We start from the raw sequence: 21,933 nt of genomic DNA on the forward strand, positions 1-21,933 counted from the left end.
GGAAAGGATGTTTGTTAATTTACTGCAAGAGAGTGTGAAGAGGCTTATGCTCAGATAAGGACCTTGGAAAGGAGGTTGAATCGGCCTAGTCCTTCAGTGCCAGAGCATGAAGGGAACCAGCGTTCTAGATTTGGGGGTCATGTACTAAAGAGAAGTGAGAGGCTCTAGAACAAATTTCAAATGTGTCACAATTCGGCTTAGGCCAACTTGTGGGTAGCTTTTGTGGGGTAACTGTAGGAGTCTGCCAGATACTAAGAGGCAACTTGCTTGAAGTACTTAGAGTGAAAAGAACACTGGAATGGGGGGGGGGGGGGGTCAAGTAACCTGGGTTCTAGTCTACCACTAATTTAGACCTCTCAGATTCTGTCTTCAGCTGGGTATTCTTGGTAACTGAGTTTTAGACTAGTTAACCTTTCAAGGCCTGTTTGAGGTTAAAATCTTCCTACCATACCCAGCCAGGCTTTTGATTCAGGTGTTTTCCCTCCTAAGGCCGGAATGGCAAAAACTCTCTGAGTTACTGATTTGAAAGTGGGGCGCTGGGCGCTGGGCGCTGCCAGGGGTTTGGGGCCGGAGGGCCTTGGAGAGGGCACGGGGCACCGGGCACTGCCTAGGGGCTAGGGCTGGCTCAGGATCAGCATGGGGGCCCCTTCTCCTTCTCTCGGCCCCGCCCCGTCCCAAGCCTTGCGCTCCTTGGTCTCCTCCGCAGCTGTCTTCGCAGCCAGAAGAGGGAGGGTCTCTTTCCTGGCCAGTGGGGCTGGAACTAGCGTCCTCGAGCTTATGGTGCGCCCTTGGCCGGGGCCACTGGAGCCGCCCCGGGAGCTGGGCGTCGGGGACGACGCGGCTCGCGGGCCGGAGCGGACAAGCGGGGTGGGGCGCCTCGGGGAGACGCGCGCCCCGGCGGAAGCTCGGTCAAGTTCAGGGGAGGAGGCAGCCGACGCGCTCGACAGCGGAGACTCCGGAGCGCTGCAGGAAGCGAGGGGCGGCGGCGGCCGCGCCCAGGCGGACTCTGCGGCGGCGGGGGCGGGATGCGGTGAAGGCCGGCCAGGGGCCCCGGAGGAGATGAGCGCCTCGGCGGCCACCGGAGTCTTCGTGCTGTCCCTCTCCGCTATCCCCGCCACTTACGTCTTCAACCACCTGGCAGCTCATCGCAAGTGAGTGGCCTGGAAGGGGCCGGGGCGGCGAGGGGGGGAGCCCCGGCAGGAGGCCGGGAGAGGTCAAGGCAGAGGGGAGGTCTATGCCAGAGGCTTGTACTAGATGGTCTCCCGAAATTCCCTCCAGCTTTTTAACATTCGGTGACTTTTTAAAATTAGCAGCTGTATTCAACGCATTAAGCGTTTGCTCTTTGTTAATACACATAGCACCTCCTAGATGTAATTGAAGCAAGATTAGAAACAAGGATCCATTGAATGTATGAAGCTCTAACTTTTTACATCTAGCCAAATTGATTCTATCCGTGTAAGCATGGACTGTGTGTGTCCTTTCTGGTCGGCTTTTCACATAGCATTAATTCATGTACACCTTTCATTCTTGTGGTGCAGAGAGAGCTGGATTTGGAAAGGAAGGACCAGGGTTAAAATTCCCATCCTGCTGCTTTCTACCTGTGTGACCTTGGGTTAAATCACTTAAAGTCGATGAGTTTCAGTTTCCTCATCTGAAAAATAAAGGGGCTGAAGAAATCATAAATTCAGAATATCTTAGAGCTGGAAGGAATCGTAGAAGTCATCTAGTCCGACCCCGTCATTTTTACAGTTGAGAAAACGGAGGGATAGTTTAAGTGACTTGCCCGAGGTCATTCCGGTTATTAAGTGGTAAGATGGGGACTCAAACCCAGGTCTTCTTGACTCTAAATCCAAATTCCTTCCAGTTCCAAATCTGTGATGCTAAAAGATCCCTTTTAAGGATACGTTTAGAAACAGGTGATGAATAGCTCTAGTGGAAATGTTGTTGATTATTGGGAGCCAAGAGTTCCAGGCCAAAACCAGCTACAAATTAGCTGTGTGACTGGCTAAGTCACTTCATTCCTTTGGCCCACATCTGTAAAATGCAAGGGGTAGGACTAGGTAATTTCTCAGGTCCCCTCTAACTCTGGAAATACCAGTAGTCCAATCAAATGAGAACATGGATGTTACAGCACTTGGAAAACTACTAAGTTCTTTGTTAAAGAATAAATTCTAATTATTTTTAGTCCACAAGAGCAAAGCTGGGAGACAGGCTCTGGGAAAAAAAAAAAAAAAGGTAGGACCTAGACTTTAATGGTGATGGAACAGTATCATTTCAAGGGGGATGTTAAGAATTTGAGTACAACATTAAATTTAACTGGAAACTTGAAACTCTGTCCCTACCTTCCAAATAAAGCTGAGAGCAACATGTAAAATCACAGAATGTTAGTGCTGGAATCTCCTTGGAGTTGTTCTAGTCGAATCTCTTTGATTTACACATCAGGAAACTGAGATCCAGAGAGATGAATAAGTATGCCCAAGGTCACCCAATGAATACAGATGGAATCAAGACTCGAACTGAGGACTCCTGTTTAAGTGTTCCTTTTATTGTTCCATGTCACCTGGCCAGCCCCCAAACTAGGCTTCTGAAAGAAAAATTGTTCCAGTTCTGCCCCTGGGGCAGACTTTGATTCTGTGCCAGAAATGAGTTCCTACCAGCATTCAGGAAGTAAACCTATTGTGTTTATCAAAGCTGTGGCTGCTAAGGAAATTGCAGGCCAGACTTTAAACTGAAAATCTTTGCCTGCATTTCACTGTGGTTGGTGGTCTCTTTGTGTCAGCAACGCTTATACCCTAGGAGCCTGCACTCACCATGGTTTCAGGCTTCATCTACACTGAGGAAGAGGAGGAAGAAGAGGAGGAGAAGGAAGCAGCCTTTCTGTTTGGGATGCTGAGGGAAGAGTTCTGACCTCTCTGAAAGGCAGGAATCTACAGACTAGCTTCAAGATCTTGGGCCACTTGCTTCATCTCTGGGCCTAAGTTTCTTATCTGGAAATGATGAGGTCCGCATCAACATTCTCAACCCTTTCTTTGTGATGTGCCTCTTTAGCAGTTAAGTGAAGCCTGTGGACCTGTGTTCATGCTCTTAAATCATTGAAGGAAATGCTAAATTTCAGTTAGAGGTTAATGAAAATTAAGATTTTTTTTCTATTCAAGTCTGTTCATGGACTGGAGATTAAGAATCCCTCATCTAGAACAGATGATACTTGCCTTTGCACAGGCTGTCTCCTCCTCCTTCCCCAACCCCAAAGCTTGTAATGAACCTGCTTCTGTTCACTTCCTCTTAGAGTCTTTGCCTTCCTTAAGGGCTCAGCTCAAGTGCCACCTTCTACTTGAAGCCTTCTCTCCCTGCTTCCTCATCATCACCATTCAATGAGCATTTATTAAGCACCTACTATGTATGGCACTGTGCTAAGGGTTGGGGATACAAAGAAATGTCAACATGGTGCCTGCCCTCAAGAAGTTCACATTTTAATTACAGAGACAGCATGCAAAAAAGTAGGTACACATAAGATCCATCCATCCATTTATCTATCTACATCTCTATAAATAAATACAAATAGATAGCTATAGATATAGACATATATGTATATATATCCATATATACATATATATGTAGAGAGAGGGACAGAGACAGAGTATAGATGGGAGACAATCTGAGAGGGAAGGAACTAGGGAAGTGGGGACTGGGAAAGGCCTCTTGCTTAAGGTGAGATTTGAGGGTGGAGATAAGGAGGAAGAGAGGAGCATTGGAGGGGGCCCGGAGTCTCAGGGCATAGTTGTCCACTGAGGGGAGTAAAGTATAAGAAGACTGAAAGATAGGAAGGAGCCACCTAGTGAAGGATTTTAAAAGCCTGTGGAAGATTGTGTATTTGATCCTGGAGGGAATAATAGGGAGACTTTGTGAAATTACTTTGTAATTCCTCATTGGCATACTCATGTACACCAGAAGAGTTTAAGCTGGTTGAGGGCAGAGGACATTTCATTTATTCATTCATTTATCTATTTGTTTATTCATATATCTAACTATCTAATCTCAGTATACCTAGTTCTTATCACAGTGCCTTGCATAAGTGAGTGAGTTGATTGTTGACTCTCTAAGATCACATCTTCTTTTGAAATTTTGTGGTCTGAGTTTGTTCTGGAGACCCAGATATAATAATCCTTAAACAATGAATAAGCCCTAAATTATCTGCTGTTAATAGTGCACAGAGCACCCTACTGCCTGCTATCAAGTCGATCAAAGGTTAGCAATGCACTGTGCATGCATACTTTATCCAATTTCACTTTAACATTGAATGCTAGGACTGGAAAGGACCTCAGAGATCATCCAAGCTGACTCTATCCTTCCCCCCTAGTTTTACAAACAGGGAAACTGAAGCTCATAGAGGATAACTGACATGCCCAAAGGCATGCAGCCAATTAGTAACCATGTTGGGACTAGAACCTGGACCATCTGGCTCACGTGGTCTCCCTCTGTTTTTCCACGCTGCCTCCTTTTCATCCATCATTCATTATTCCAGCCTCTTGCCCTAGATGGAGCTAACTTTCTTTTTTTAGACTGAACTTTAATGTTAAGGAGTGGCTGGCTGACTGAACAGATCTTTTAACATAGGGAAGATTTAAAATAAGTCAGTTATTTCAGTATGCTTTAAAAAAAAAGAAAAAGCACATTTATGGTCTATTTCTGCTACATCTGGTTTGTTCAACAAACATTCATTAAATGCCTCCCCTGTAAAATGAGAACATTGGATTGGTGGCCTCTAGGGACCCTTCTAGCTCACTAAGTCTTTGTCTAAGTCCCTTCTGGTACAAAGATAAAAAATGACCAATAGCTGCCCTACCTTCTACTTGGTGGCAGTAGAAGCATGAAAATTACATACACACAGACAAGTAAAATATGTTAGGTATGATGGGAGTCAAGGGGGGCTCCAGAATTGTAGAACAATTTGAGGAGAGAGAGAATGAAACCTGGCTAAGTTGGAGGTTATAATAAAATCATATGTTGTTGTTCAGTTATGCTCTTTGTAACCCCATTTGGGGTTTTCTTTGGAAAGGTATTGGAGTGGTTTGCTGTTTCCTTTACCAGCTCACTTTACAGATGAAGAAACTGAGGCAAACAGGGTTATGTGATTTGTCTGGAGTCACACAGCTAGTAAGTGTCTGAGGCCAGATTTGAACTCAGGTAGATGAATTTTCCTGACTCCAGGCCCAGTACTCTGTCCACTGTACCACTTAGCTGCCTGTTGCAAAACTGTTAAGGGTAGAGAGTATGAAATTAGTTTTGGCTTTGGGGAGGTATATATTCTAGCATACCTGACTATAGCACTTATTTCTTACCATCTTTCAAATTGTATCTTTGCTCCTTTTCCATATACTTCTGCATCTTCTGACCTCCATCTTTAACACTCAGCACAAATCCCACCTCCGTCATCAAGCTTTCCCTGACCATCCCACTCACACTGATCTCTACCTAATCCTCTAAACTCTTGTGGATAATATTTAACATTTATACAATTCCTTTGGCAATTATTCATATAACTTTTTATACCTTTTTACGTCTCTGTAAAGTCTGTATATCTATTTTATTGAACTGATATTTAAATCTAAAAGATAGCTCACATCTCACATGTTTTGGCTTTCTTCCTCAGCTAGATCATAAGGGTCCTGAGGGTAGGGTTTGCTTCTTATTTATAATTGGATCTGCAGTATCATCTATCATGGTACTGTGTACCTAGTGGACAAACTTTTTTTGAATAAATATTTATTGATTTGACCTAGTCTGGTTTCCTTTTTTTTCTTTTTATAAAAGCTGCTTGCATCTGCTGTTGCTTTCACCATGAATTATCATATGAATTTTACCCAAGAAAATGAAGTAATCCCTGTCAATTTGGAGATGCTGTTGATCTCATGAGGTACAGTTTCGGGGTAGGGCCATTCTTCAGAAATGTGAGGCTTGAGGAAATGGAAAGTCCTAGGTATCATAGAAATTTTTTTTGTATAGTAGGGAATCAAGGATATATATATATACATATATGGTTTCTCATGACTTTCCTTCCCAGTCCCTACTCAGAATGACTGAGGTTTCAAAAGGTTTATTGTAGGACCACTGCTGAGTTTGCAAAGCTCCTAAGGGATCCCTGTTTTAAAGCAAGATCACAAAGTGTGGGATGCGATTTCTTTACCCCTATTATACTGTGGTAGGGCCAGAATTGATGTGAGGCCCAGTGATTTTAGAGTCCTAGAATGATTGAAACTAATTGTTTTGTTGGACCTTTTAACTTATCATGTTGAACATATGGCTTCCCCCTGGGCCTGCCCTCCCTCCTGTTTTCAGGACATGCTTTTGGTCTCCTGTCCTTTTACCATCAGTTAATCAGTTCCAATTGATCTTCCTGACATCCTTACTACCCTAGTCTCTTGGCCAGGGGACGAATGCACACGTATGGCCTTGAGCACACATACACACATAGACACACACACAGCATGTGAAGTAAAATCTTTTGCCCATGAACACAGTCCAGTTACAGATACAGAATAGAGTCAGAAATGGAGAGCAGAATCATATAAGAGTGGCATATGACAGAAAGTAGCCAAAGCACGGACCCATCATTTTATCTTCCTGAGGATCATTGGCACTCATCACGTGTTTCCCCCCAGCAACAGTCTCCCATTGGGCACCAGTCTATTATTCAAAGTTCTGTGCCAACTCTCCTTCATTGGCAAGAACACTAAAGGGATGAGAGCCAACTTGGTTTGCCCTTTAACCCTCATTCCTTCATACTTCTCTTGCTAAGGCTTAACCTTCTTCAAAGCCTCCAGGAATCTAACTAAGACTTCTTTACTACCTATGTTTTGACATTACCTCAGAATAATAGTCCCTGTTGGAGATCTGCTCCCTGGGAAAGAGAAGTGTCTTGGAATCAGAAAGATTACAGTTTAGCTCCCAGCTATGCCACTTATTACCTCTTTGTGCCTTGGTTTACTCAACTGTTAAATGGAGATGATAGTAATAGTAAATTCCTCACAGTTGTTGATAATCAAATGAGCTAGTGTATAGAAAGCCAGCATGGTACAGTGGAAAGAGCACTGGTTCTGGAGTTGAAGATCCTGGATTCAAACCCATCTTGGATGCTTACAACTTATGTGGCCTTGGGCAAGTCACTTATGTTCATCTGTAAAATGAGGGAGTTGAGCTAGATGACCTCTGTGGTCCCTTATATATCTATGTTCCTATGTAAAGTGATTTGCAATCCCTGCATGCGTTATGCTATATGAATGTGAGCAAGTACAACTTCACAGGATTATCATAAGGATCAGATGAAATAATGTATGTAGAAGTCTATTGTAACTATAAAGCACTCTCTAAATAGAATCACTTATTACTAAGCCAGGCAGAGGTTTTTAGGTATTATCACCAACCAACAGTTGTGCCAAAGACTGACCTTCATGGTAAAGTATGCCATACCTAGGAGTTCCATATTAAGCAAATAACGGAACAGCAGTATTTGAGAGAATGTATTCAACTAACTAGGAAATTCCCAGCATTAGAATGTTTACTTTGATAGTGACTCAGCTTCCATGTTTTAATTTTTACAGTTCCTGGACAATTGTAGCTGCTGGAGTACTGGTTCTACTCTTTGTAGCTTTGTTGGCTCGGGCCCTTGTGAAGAGAAAACCACCTCGAGATCCTCTGTTTTATGGTAGGTATCGATGGGATAGAAAATACTGGACATAAGGTTGGTTGGGAACTTTCCCTTCTGCCAAACTTATATTTCTCAGTGGCTTGTAAAGAATTTTTCACATCACTTAAAATTTAGATGGACATGTTTTAGCAAACATCAGAAAGATATGAACATCTGCCATGATCATAGGAAATTTCATAGTTATCGATGGGGTGCCCATTCAATATTCTATATGTTGATTACTTTAAGGCAGCCAGAGGGTATTTGTTAAAGTAAGTAGATTTAGGTAATTGTGCAAATATATATCTTAAATGGTTTCCTAAATCATTTAATTAATCATTTATTATTTTTTTCTTTTTTTAAAAATTTATTTATTTAAGAAAATTCGTTCCAAATTATCTCCCTCCCTCTAGCCCCATCCCCCATCCATTGAGAGGGCAAGCAGTATGATTTCAGCTATAATTTCAAAATCATACAAAACATATTTTCACATTAACCATGTTACAAAAAAGCAAGAAAAATAAAGAAAGTGAGAAAATTTGCACTCAGAGTACATCATTTCTCTCTCTGGAGGAGGATAACACTTTTCATCATGAGTCCTTCAGAATAGTCTTGGATCATTGTATTGATCAGAGTAGCTAAGTCTTTCACAGTTGATCATCATTACAATGTTGCTGTTACTATATACAATGATCTAGTTCTTTTCACTTCACTTTGTATCAGTTCATATTCATCACAGTCCCAGATTTTTCTGAAACCATTCTCCTTCTCATTTCTTATAGCACAATAGTATTCTAGCTAATATTATTTTGACCTAATGACTTGCAGTTTCCCAATTATTTCTCAAGTTTTCTGCTTTCAAGTTCAAAGAATATTAGAAGGCATCCAGTCTACCCCCTTCATTTTCCCGACAAGAAAGTGAGGCCCAGTGAGATTCTGTGACCAAAGTTACCTAATGAATGCGTGGTAGAGCTGGGCCCAGAACCAACATTTTATTGATTTCTAATGAAATATTCTTTATACTCGATCATGCTATCTGATTTCAGACTATAGGGATGCAATTTTCCCCCCTTTGGTGGAGATTTAGCTTTTAGGGTTTTTTTTTTCAAGATTCCATGTTTTAACAAAATACTGGAACACTGGACTTGGAATCAGAGGACCTGATTTTGATTCCCAACTCCTCCATTTACTTAGCTGTCTGACCTTATGATAGGAATACGGTTTAAATCTGCAGCCTATAGTCATAGAGAGTTTCCTAGAAAACAGAGAGGTTAAGTAGTTGGCCCAGTGTCACAGAGAAAGCATGTATCAGAAAGGGAACTTGAACTCAGGTGATCCTGGTTTTGAGGTTAGCTTCCTATCACACTACATCACAATGCCATTTCAAACTTGTGATCAAACAAGGGCTCTTAAACTGAGGTCCGTGTATTTTTTAATTATTTTTTTGAGGGAAGGCAATCAGGGTTAAGTGACTTGTCTAGGGTCACACAGCTAGTAAGTGTCTGAAGTTGGATTTGAACTCAGGTCCTCCTGACTTCAGGGTTGGTGCTGTACCTCACTGTGCCACCTAGCTGCCCCCATGAACTTTTTTTTTTTTTACTTTGATAACTGCATTTCAATATAATTGATATCCTTTGGAATCCTATGTATTTTGTTTTATGCATTTAAACACATTATTTTGAGAAGGAGTTCATAGACTGCCAAAAAGGGATGTGGGGTGTGTAAAGACCATGACATTCAAAAGGTTAATAACAACTGAACTGGTAGCATTAAACTACAATCCTCAAGAAATTTTACAAGTTATCTAGTCTAAGCTGTATCTGAGCAGGAATCCCCTCCACAAAATCCTGACAAGTGGTCATCCAGCCTCTGCTTCTGAAGACTTTGAGTGATGGGAGCTGATTACCTCTCATGTCAGCCATTCCATTTAGGGACAGCTCTAATTGTTACAGTTTTCCCCCATTGGAGAGCTAACTCTTCCCCTTTGCAACTTGCACCCAGCTCTACGCTCTGGGCCCCACCAAAACAGGTCCAGTTGCAACAGTCCAGAGAGAGATGACTGAGGATCTGCATTAATGGGGTGGCCTTGTGAGTAGTGAGAAGGGTACTGATGCCAAACTTGTTGCAGAGGTAGAAATGGCAAGATTTGGTAGCTGATTGGACTTACGGAGTGAGAGAGCATCAGGACTCAAAGAAAACACCAAAGTAATAAAACTGAGAGACTAGAAATATTACAGCCTTGATAGAAATAAGGAAATTTCAAAGAGAGGTGGGTTTGGAAGGAAGATGATGAAATCTATTTTCGACATGGTGAGTTTGTGATGTCTTCAAGATATCTGGTTGGAAATGTCCAATAGACAGTTGTTGATGTGGGACTGGAGCTTAGGAAATAGACTGATGCCTGAAGAGGTCTGTGAATCATTTACTTAGGGATAATAATGACCCTGATGAGAATTGATGAGGTACCCCCAAGTCTCCTCTTCTTCAAGGTAAACATTTCCTGTTCCTTCATCTTATTCTTATATGGTATCATTTCTAGTTCTTTCACAATACTGGTCACTTCCTTTGGATAAGCTTCAATATATCAACATCTTTCTTTAACTGCAGTCCCCAGAACTGAATATAATGCTGCAGATATGGTCTGAGTGGAGTATGGTATTTTGGGACTATCGCCTCCTTTTTTTCTGGACACCAGTCTTCTTCTTTCTTTTCTTTTTTTCTTTTTGGTTAGGCACTGGGGTTAAGTGACTTGACTTACTACACAGGTAGTAAGTGTCAAGTGTCTGAGGTCACATTTGAACTCAGGTCCTCCTGAATCCAGGACTGGTGCTGTATCCACTGTACCACCTAGCTGCCCCCTGGACAACAGTCTTCTAAGACTCAAAGTTGTATTAGCAATTTTGGTTGCCAAGTCACACACCTTTTCCATGATGTTAAGATTTCACTCCACTAAGATGCTTAAGTCTTTTTTTTTTGTTTGTTTTTTGTTTTGTTTTTGTTTAAATGAACTTTTATTGCCTTTTGATATCATCATAATTTCATTTCTTTTCTCAGTATCTCTCCCAGAGAGCCATCTTACATAACAAATAGTATTTTTTAAAGACAAAAAGGGAAAATACATACAGCATACAACAATAGTAGACCTCCTGCCTCTGTAAACAGATGGTGTGGGGCTGTCTTCTCATATCTCTTCTTTCAAGCTATGTTTGTTCTTTTTTGTGTGTGCTATATCTGCTTTTTTGGTGGTTCTTTTAGGTCTTTTTAATTAATGTCTCTTACTGTCTCTCCTGTACTATATTTGTGCCATTTGATTTTTTGCATACAAGTCTGCAACTACATTATCACTATTAAACTAAATCAAAAGTTTTTAGTTCCTACGTAGCTAGTGATTTAATATGTAGAGTGCTAGAACACAGGAAGATCTCTGTTCAAATTCTGCCTCAGACACTAGTTGGATGACCCTTCATAAGTGGCTTACCCTGTCTGCCTCAGTTTCCTCATCTGTCAAATGGGGATAATAATAGCACCTACCTCCCAGGGTTGTTAAGATCAAATGAGATGACTTATGTAAAGTGCTTCGCAAGTCTTAAAACATTATATAAATATTAGCTATTATTATTATATTATTTGATTCGGTTCATCAGATTAAACTATAAAGATCTTTTTGGACTGTCATCTAGTGTGTTCCCTTCTAGTTTCATGTTATATATAAATTTGATAAGCATACTATATATGTCTTCATTTAAAATGATGTTTGTTAAATTGCATTACTGTGTATTTAGAAATATGAAAAAATATTAATTTCCATATTTTTTAAAGAACTGTGCCACATGTACTTTCCCCAAAACTCCTTAATTCTATGTACTGGGGATGATATTAAAAAAGGATAATGTTGGAACTTCTCCATGTCACTAGAGAGCTGTACAAGATTTAGGACTATGGACTTTGCCAAAAATACTCAAGTTGATTTGTTGAGGACAACAAATATTAAACAGGAGAGAACAGCATAAGAGAGGTGACCCATACCCCTCAACCCCAATTAATGTAACTAACAAGGTACTCTATGCTCTGATACCTGCTAATTAACTCTGGCTGGCTAATTTATTTCAGCTAGTTAATTTATATTCATTGGCACACTGTATGACACAAAGTTATTAGAAACCATTCCCAACCCTTCAGAGTTACCTCTAGAACCCTGAGAGGAGAAAGAGTTTGCTTTCAGGAGACCCAACCTGACTATGTGAGTAGGAGTTGGAGGACAAGCCCCAAGGAGTGTGGTACAATAGTAAAGATCCTAAAGATAACATTGATAGCCAGTCCGCTGTATATATGCAGGAAATACTCATGTAAGCAGAAATGTTGGCAAACATTTTAATGAGGAGAAGTATGGGTAATAACTTTTACACAAGCAGTCATTCAATATTTGTGATTTGGTATTTTGCCCAGGATGCAGTCATTAAGTTTCCTGAGGTATACTTGTCACATCAAGTGAGCATTACTTTAAGACAAGAGGAGGGATTAAAAAGAGACAGTGGTTAGAGAGTTGTTGCATTTGAAGTTAAAATACCTGGCTCCAGATACTGGCTCTGTTAATTACTATCCCTCCGTGAACTTGGGTAAGTTACTCAATGTATCTGGGTCTTATTTTCCTTATCTGTAAAATGAGGGATTGGGTTGGAATGGGTGGCCTCTCAGGTCCCCTCCAGCTCTAAATTTATGATGCTATGGATTAGGGAAAGATTACTTAGTTGAGTCCTGATGAGGCAAAACAATAACTTTGTGGTGTATCTTATTGAAATTCTTATGCCCACTTCAATTAACCAACACTTACTAGCCACAAATAACTTAAAAATATGTTAATTATTTTTGGCAGTGAACTAGGGAATTAGACAAGTGTTAATTTAGCAATGGGTTTGAATGCATTGACCTTAACAGTATTTTGACTCCTAAGAAAACATTTTTTGGGGGGAGGGGTTTAGCTGCCTTTCTTTTGACTTGGTTACGGATGCGGTTTCTGGATGACTGAATTCCTATGCAATGCTATATTCACATGTGCTTTATTTTTGTTTTAATGTGCAATATTCCATTGGCCTATGTCAATGCTTTCCATAGTGTCTTAGTGATAATCCCTTTGGATTATTCTATTTTTACTGGACAATACTAATCCAGTGATATTCTGAGTGTTTTTAATCACTGTTTTTATTTCTTTAGTTTATGCAGTGTTTGCTTTTACCAGTGTAGTGAACCTTATTATAGGACTTGAACAAGATGGTATAATTGATGGATTCATGACATATTACTTGAAAGAGGTAAGTAATCCTTTTATGTTTGATAAACTTAAATCTTTTCTCTGGTATATTAAAAATATATGACCAGAAACACCTGTCACAAATATCCTACCATAGATAAGTGAATATGCAATAACATATTTTAGGTGACTGCCATGGGCAATTTCTATGAGCAAAATCAAGGAGTTAGGATTAAAAAATAAGTGGTAATTCCTCTCAACATTCAATTCCCAAGACTCCATCTTCACTTTCCAATATCACTAAATGCTTCTTTGCAATTAATGTAATTATGTTAATTTTATGTATTTATTCAATGTTTATTTGCCTCTTTATCATTAATAACTCATCTATCTACATACTTCACTTTCTTAGGAATAAAAGTTTAATCTAGTTTCATTTAGATAGCACCTATTACAGCACCTAACAGTGCTTTAAAATGCCAATAGAAAGTGCTTAAAGACATGCTTATAAATGGCTGATTATGATGATGGTCACCTGGAAAAGGTCACCTGTTCCAGCTCCCTGTTGGACCTGCATGCACAGGTGGAAGCTTACACTACCCAAGACAAATAGTTGTTTACCTGCTAATTTTTAGAGTTCTCAGAGAATTCAGGAAAGGAGGATGTGAAGAACAACTAGAACCAAACCTGAGAAGACTCAGGAAAATTCTAGCACATACTGGAGATGTCTCCCTAGCTGTTTCCACCCTCTCTGCTTGTTCATTTTTCTTTGAATTGTTTTTCCAGGCTCCAGCTGCTTCTGTTCTTTCTCCCACTGTTAGCTAGCTGCCAGTAATTATCATGCCAGTTCCATTTTACCAGTTAGCATCAATTAGATTTTACAAAGGGGCATTTACTTCAATGAAGCAAATACAAAGCAAAAATATTTCCTCTTAACTCTTGGGGATATTCTTCATAGTTCATAGGGAGTGCTGGCTCAGACTTAACTGTAGTTTTCTACATAGCATTGGTCCTAAAAGTTCATGTCCAAATATGGCATGGCCACTGAACGATTCCTAGTCTCGATACTGCTGGTCTGAGTTCAAAAGGGCATGCCACAGGGCCCTGATGTTGAATTGCCTGGCTGCAAAATCCACCATGGATGGCCACCCTTGTGGCTTGTTCTCTTGACCTTTCAAAGATCAAAAAGTCATGGCCATCTCCCAGCTCCTTCACCAGCAGGAAGAATGGATACAACAGTGATAATAACAGAAGCAATGGCAGGTTTGTGTGTTCCTGGGCCACATCATGGTGGCCTGAATGGGGAAAAACAAAAACCGAAAAAAACCTAAGGCCTCTCTCACCACTGAAGGCTTAGTCCTTGTCTTCTCACTTGAACATGCAAGGCAGGAAAAAGCCAAACCAAGGTCAAAGCTCTGGCTAACTGCTGCCTTTTGAATGCACCTCAATTTGAGGGAAGCAGCCAATTTAAAAAGGTAACTTCATTATGTGGCTGGCAGACTAGAATCAGGTACAGAATGTCTGAAAATGCTCCAGACTGGGGAGCTGGCCTCTCCATTACCCATCATTATGCCTATTTGGAAGCAGGCTCCCCAGCCAGTTCCCCTAAGATACTCAAATTTAGGGGCTTGATTTTGTCTTTGCCTTTGTAGCCCCAGCACCTGATGTAGTGTTGTGTATGTAACAGGACATGATAAAGTTTGTTGAAAGGAACTGGACCTCCACAGACTGGAATGATTATCCTCTACTTCCTTTCCTCTCACTCTCTTCTCAGTCCTCCAAGGGCTGGATTCTGATCTCATCATTCAATTACACCACTTTTTCCAAAGTTACCAGTGATCTCTTGATTGCCTAAGTGAATGGTTTTCTCTCATCCTTCTTAACATCTCTGCAGTCCTGATCTTGCTCATCTGGATAAACTCTCCTCTCCAAATTTTTGTGACACTATTGTCTTCTGATCCTCTCTTGATCTGACTGTTCCTTAGTCTGCTTTGCTGGTTCTTCATCCATATAAAGCCTAGTAACCATGGATATCTCCCAAGGCTCTGTCCCGGACCCTTTTGTCTTTTTGCTTTATACTGTCATACTGCATGATCTCATCAGTTACCATGGGTTCACTTATTATCCCTATGCAGAGAATTCCCAGATCCACTCTTCATCAGCTGCTCTGCTTGGTTGTCATGGAGATTAATCTGGCTTCGATAGTCAACACCTTCTCTGCACCCTCAGCTGCTTATCCCCTCTGATTGGAGGACAGAGCAATAAACTCCTGTAGGAGAGAGCCTAGAACTTTACCTCTATACTCTTCATTTTCCACCAGTTGCCTTGCTTGGTTTTGACCCCAGAAACATCATGCCTTTGAGGTTCCCACTCCCCTTTTCAGCTTCCTTTTGTATATTGTCTTCCTCCACTAGATTGCAAGCTCCTAGAGGGCAGAGTCTGTCTTTTTTTTTCTCTTAAGTATTCTCATCTCTTAACACAGTACCTCGCACATAGTAAGCACTTAACAAATGTTTTTTGATCATTGACTATATATCCAGCCCTTGTCTTTCTTCTGCACTATAGTCATTTATCACCAACTACCTGTTAGACATTTCCAACTGAATGTCTCATAGGTATTTAAATGCAACATGTACAAAGCAGAGTTTATTATCTTTCCCCAATAAATCCTCTCCTCTTCTGAACTTCCTTATTACTTTTGAGGGAACCACCATCTTCCTAGTCAACCTGCCAGATAACTTCATTGTCATGCTTGACTCCTCATTCACTCAACATACCCGATTTGTTGCCATCTCATTTATATCTTTGTAACACCTTAACTATATGTCCTCTTCTCTTTGTTCATAAAACATAGTCCTAATTCAGGCACTTATTGCTTTACACATACACTACTGCAATGACCTATGACTAGTCTCCTGGCATCAAATCTCTCTCCACTCAGGTCTGTCCTCTACTTATCTGCCAAGGTGATTTTCCTAAAGTGTAGGCCTGATGGCCCTCTGCTCAGTGAGCTTCTGGGCTTCCTATTATCTCTAGACTCAAATATAAAGTCCTTTGTTTTCTAGGAAGACATGAATGATGCGAAATGAAGTGAGTAGAACCAGGAGAAAAATGTATATGATAACAACAATATTGTAAAGACAAACAACTCTGAGGAAATATGACCAATACAACTAAACACAATTCCAGAGGATTTGCCATGAAGCTTGCTTCTCAATTCCAGATAGAAAGGTGAAGGAGGTCGGAGCCTCTGAGACTTTGTGAGTGCTTCATTGTCCTAGTCAGGTTTCAAAGTCAGCTCAGCATCAATGCCCTGAGGAGCAAGAAGTGGCCTTTGGGAATGGCCTGTTGGAGCAAGGCCCATGGAAGCTGGGATTAGGATTCATCTGGAAGTCATGCCACATCTGGACAAGGACTCATCTGAAAGTCATGCTACATCTGGATGTGAACTTGGTGGAACCAATGCTATGTAGGAACTCTGCTAATTTTTGAACCTACTCTCTCAGAGACTGACATTGTGTCAGGGAGAGTATGCCTTTCCCTTCTCCCCAAGGCTTTTTTTGAGAAATGTTTATAGGGTTTCTTCTTGCTACGTATCTGAGGTAAATCAGTTTGTAAAAGCATAAAAAAATCCTGTTTAACATTTAAAGCTTCATAGTCTGGCCCCTTCCTAAATTTCTGGTCTTCTTACCCTCCATTCTCCTCCATGCACTCTATGAGCTAGCAATTCTAGTCTACTTGGATTCTTCATCCATCTAGTCTACACGACTATCTCCTTTGCACTGGGTTCTGCCCCAAGCCTCTGTCAGCTTATCTCCACCTCCTAGTTCTCCTGGCTTCCTTCCACACTCAGCTCAGATCCTGCCTTCTGCAGAAGGCCCTTTCTGTTCCTCCAGCTGCTAATACTCTCCCTTTTCTGATCACCTTCATCCAGTGTTACCTGTCCTTGCTTCCATCTTTTGTACAAGTCTTTTAAAAATCTAAGTTGTTTAACAAGTTCCTGTATATCAACTGAAGTCTCTTTGGATCATTCACTTGTTTTCCTCCTCATCAAAATTGTATCTGTTTTTCATTATTTCATTCTTGAGAGCTTTCTATCACTTTGGAGTTTACTTCCCCCGTTGAATTTTAGTGTAGGGTCTACCTTTGCTTTCTCCAAACTCTTTGAAATGTCCTTTCTCAGAATCTAGAGCACTTGTCACTCTATTCCTAGACTATTCCTAGTTTTCCTCTCCTCTATCATAAGATCTAAGAAAGAATGTCATTTTTTTCCCCAAGGTTCCTGTCATTTTTCACCCCAGCAACCAATTCTTCTGTGTTCATGAAAATCATATCCTAAATAGAATTCCCCCTTGTTGGTTCTTCTGCTTCTTGAAGGATGAAATTATTATTAAGGCAAATCAAGAAATTATTAGCTGCTCTGCTTTTTGCCAAGAAAGCCTCAGAAGTTTCCAGATAAGTTAAGTCTCTTATTACCAGTTACCATTCCTCTATGCCTGGCTTGTGGTTTGTTTTCCAGACTCCTCATCTATTTTTTCTTTCTGTCCAGTTGGTCTCTAGTATACTTCAGTAAAAATATCACTTGTTTCTGCCTCCTTTGATGTTACCACAAATACTTTCTACTATGTTTCCCCTACTCTGTTTCTTGGACTTCTTCCTATAAGTATATTTTCTTAATATAAAATGCAACTTTGTCTCAATACCTGCGCACCCCTTTCTCTCACTTCACACATACCACCACCATCATTTTACTCATCTTATTTCTTTTGAATAAGATATATACCTTTTTAGAGACATATTGCAGTTATGGGTCTTATAATAACTCAGTAATATATCTATTTGACCAAATTTGCTTCCTTTAAGTAGTATCTCTATTCATTTTGACTGTTATCCATACTTTATGCATTTTTTATAAGTATCTAATGCCATAGCTCCATTTTTGGATTTTGTTTGCTGTGAACTGCGGGGTGACTGCTGTTCTCCAGGATATGTTTACTTTTATTCTTCTGACCATATTATAGCAATTCTCTATGTTATCTACCTTGAAAGATATATACAGGTAGCTCCCTCTCCCCCCTTCCTTTCCAGTTTAAAACCCTTTCGATGAATTTTTCAAGATTCCAAGCAAATACAATCTTATCATCCTTTTTAAGGTATGTTCTATCCCTGGTCAGGGCTCTCATTCCTATATTTTAATATGTGATGGTGAAATCCAGATCTCATTGAGAAACACCATCTTTTGAACATGCTATTCATTTATACATATTTTTATAAAATGTACTTTGTTTATAAGTGCTAGCAAATGTCCTATTGATTCTGATTGGATGGCTACATACAGTTACTGTTTTTGTTTTGTGATTTTCTGTGATTGATTTTTAATGGATTTTAATGATTTTGTGTATATTAGTAGAGATGGCGGGGAATGCACTTGAATGATGTGTAGATTTCACAGAATCACCAGTGAAGAAGGAATAGATCTTGGCTTAGATTCCCTGTTGGGACGTCAGTGATTAGAAAGAAGTATCAGCTGTGGTGATAGGGCTCTGGTCCTGTTCTACACTGAAGCATCTTTTTTTTTTAAGTTGTAAACGGATTTATTTAACTGGCATTTCCACCAGTTTTGTCTTGGCAACAATGTTTTACTGTGGGATCAGTACTGCTATAGTTATATTGTCCCTAATGATCATCATGGAAACTAGAATTGAAGTAGTATAAGTAGAATTGTGTAATATAAGCATGTTTATAAAGTAACAGTTCTGTAGTCTAGTATTAGATGAGTCCATGACAGAATCCCATTCTAGTTGCTCAAAAGTAAGTTGTTAAATTTTTGGGAGGGAGAAGGAGAGGGGACAAGAAGGATGAAAGAGATAGAGATAGAGAGAATGTATATGTAGTTGACCATATTTCCCACATACATCCCCAAACTGTGTTATAATAAATTTTATTACAATAAATGTTGGTAAGATAAATTCTTAATCCTATAGTACATATATGTAAAACAAAACACATTTTTAGTTAGTGAAATTTTAACTCACTAATTGTACATGATGATGAACTGTTACATATCAATGTTGAATTCAGTTTTGAAATTGACTTTTTTTTCCCATTTTCCTTAGGGTGAACCATATCTGAACACTGCCTATGGGCATGTGATCTGTTATTGGGATGGTTCTGCTCATTATATGATGTATCTTGTTATGGTGGCAGCAATAGCATGGGAGTAAGTCTGTTCATATATGTGTTTGAGTAAGTCTTTTCATATATGTGCTTATTCTGTTCTGACTTTGGTATTTGTCATCTGCAAAAGAAATAAATATACATACATTTGCTTATGATAATAGTCAGCATTTGTATAGTGCCTTAAGGTATGCAAAACACTTTACAAATGTTATCTCATTTTATCCTCTATAACCCTGGAATATAGGTGCTATTATTATCCCCATTTTACAGATGATGAAACTGAGGAAAACAGAGGCTAACTGACTTGCCCAAGGTCACCTGGTGAACTCACATCTTCCATTGTGCCAGTTAGCTGCCCTTGCTTAAACAAATGGAATATAAAAAGTATATGCACAGAATTAGATTTTAAAAGTCAAGATCTCATTTCTTTTCTCCTCTGTCCATTCTTTTAAGGGAAAGCTAGGCTTTATTCACTTATATTTCCATGCAGACTTGTGATTTCATTAATGGAGGGTGCTTCAGGTGTGAAAATTCCTGCCCTTCAGCAACTCTACTGCATCTTGTAATCTTACAGTGCTGGCTTGAGGCTCTGAGAGTTTAAATGACTTAACCCATCTCAGTCATGAAGGTCATGAGTGCCAGGGGAGGACCTGAGCCCAGGTCAGCCTAACTTTTAGGCCAGCTCTCAATCTATTCCACTGTGTTGGCTCTTCTGTTTTTGTGATTTGTAAACTAAATCAGTTTGATGATATAAATAAAACTGCTTTGTTTTCATCTGCTTTATTTTATCATTCGAAAGGGGACCAAGTCCCTACCATTGCATGCTGTGGACTGAAATGGAATCTTAGCAGTAATGTTCCATTATGTTTGATTTACCAGATTGGATGTAGCAGGCCTCAGTTTATGTAATTTACTAACCAGAATTAAAATGGAAGACATTGATAATGCTCAGAAATTTCTTATCAGTAGCTTTCTGGAACTGGTGGATTAAATGAAGCATTTCTGTTGCAGGGAAAATTACAGATCGATTGGCTTGTACTGGGTGGGCTCTATTACCATGAGCGTCGTTGTCTTTCTTCCTGGAAACGTTGTAGGTAAGGAACGTCATCTTAAGTTTCAGTTCTTTGTTTTTGAGAATGTAAATTATTTTGTAGTTCTTACTTTAGTAGTAGAATTAAATGGATCTTATTTTATAGCCAAATTGTCTTATAATGTAAGTCCTCTTTCTCTCTTTCATAATTTGTTCCTTAAAACTACTTTTGAACAATTTTTTAAGATGTCTGATAGATGATCTGCTACTAATAATTTTCTAGTTATTTAGCAGGCATGTAATTTCTTTTCCATATGTTCCCAAAACAGGGCAAAATTGTTAATTCTCTCAATTTTAAGCTTAAGAAGGTATTTACCTATTTGTGTTAATAAAACATTTTTCATGTTTGTATCTTTATTTTGAATTGTATCCAACTCAGTGAATATTTCAGTCACTCAAAACTTATCTTTTAAATGAAAATACTGTTTGCCATTTTGGTGAATCAGGGTCTTCATATTACTTTTGCTATAGTAATAAGTTAGATAGAACTTGTACGAGTGTTTAAATTTCAAAAACATGTAATAGGGGAATATGTTTTTAATGCATTTGTCATAATTTCTCATTCTCTGTCTCTAATTTTTTTTTAAACAGGAAAGTATGGAACAAGAATTTGTCCTGCCATTTTCTTAAGCCTGCCATACATTTGTCTTCCCATATGGGCTGGTTTCAGGATCTATAGCCAGCCAGTAGAAACATACAGCTACCCTTCAAAGGTGATCATTTCACATTTAAACAGCTCACTATTAATTCATGGGTTTCAACTACATGGAGCCATGAAATTAGCTTGAGCTATTCTGGATCAAAACATTTTTCAGTTGTGTATTTAATCACCATAGATGAACTGTACGATTTTGGGTTTATGAGAATTGTTAAGATGACCAAGACATTTAGACTCCGTCTAATTTGGTTCATTTTGACTTGGACATAGTCTTTGATGAATCATGCATGTGTGATTACATTTGTTCTTAATGTTCATCCTCTTTCTGCATTTAATATAGCAGGGGCTATTTGGGTTTGCTTAATGATATGAAAGTTCTGAATCTTCATTTATTCACCCAATGTCTGGCTAAATTCTTTTGCCCTTGTTCATTTGCTCTTGTTCAGCCTAGTGTTTATCTAGGTTCACACACCACTGCTGCCTCAAGGTATAAGCAGTATCCACAATTTTTGATTAAATAGACTCTCTTGAGCTTAAGGTACTCTTTCGTGTAATAATTACATTAATCCAGGTTTCTAGGTGGTTATATTATGCATTACCTATAATGCATCAAAGGATTATCTGAATGGGCTGAAACACAAATACAACCTTTTATCTGGATTGATAGGAATCAGTATCAGACAAAGATATGTGAATATCAGATAATCCCAAATCTCAAGATCTTCCCCCAAAGAGAGGAGAACAGGGAGAGGTCTGATTCAATAGAGTCATATCCCTTCTCCCATAATTGGAAAAAATGAGATCTTTTCAGCATGAATATACTTCCAAGTTGTTGTGATGGAGAAAGTTGAAAGGTTTAAATGGTCAAGGCAACTTGTAAGGCAGAATGGTCAGGGTAAACTGGATTGCCATAGAGGCAGTGGGTTCCAGATCAAAAGAACTAGTTACTTAACATCCATCCCAAATAAAAGTGGTCAAGATTGACCTTTCAGGTATCCTCCTATGGTTTCAACTGCAAAACAAATTATGTTCTTTTTTTCTAAAAATCTTCCCTTTAATTTCCTCCTACAGAT

General features: G+C 39.5%; 1 protein-coding gene across 4 annotated transcripts in view; it reads left to right on the forward strand.

The window, feature by feature from the left end:
* The first annotated feature begins 777 nt into the window (after nucleotides 1-777).
* TM6SF1 (transmembrane 6 superfamily member 1) overlaps nucleotides 778-21,933 on the forward strand; it is a 40,581-nt gene continuing 19,425 nt past the window's right edge. Inside the window, exons 1-6 of one of the 4 annotated variants that reach the window (XM_027851486.1) lie at nucleotides 778-1,151; nucleotides 7,599-7,702; nucleotides 12,896-12,993; nucleotides 19,049-19,152; nucleotides 20,124-20,206; nucleotides 20,794-20,915. In XM_027851486.1, the coding sequence (XP_027707287.1) occupies nucleotides 778-1,151; nucleotides 7,599-7,702; nucleotides 12,896-12,993; nucleotides 19,049-19,152; nucleotides 20,124-20,206; nucleotides 20,794-20,915 (885 nt within the window). Of the gene's footprint in view, nucleotides 1,152-7,598; nucleotides 7,703-12,895; nucleotides 12,994-19,048; nucleotides 19,179-20,123; nucleotides 20,207-20,793; nucleotides 20,916-21,933 lie in introns of those variants that run through there. The other 3 variants (XM_027851489.1, XM_027851488.1, XM_027851487.1) reach the window with 3 other exon arrangements.

This window comes from Vombatus ursinus, unplaced genomic scaffold (assembly GCF_900497805.2).
Source record: "Vombatus ursinus unplaced genomic scaffold, bare-nosed wombat genome assembly UNPS02009205.1, whole genome shotgun sequence".
Taxonomy (NCBI): Eukaryota; Metazoa; Chordata; class Mammalia; order Diprotodontia; family Vombatidae; genus Vombatus; species Vombatus ursinus.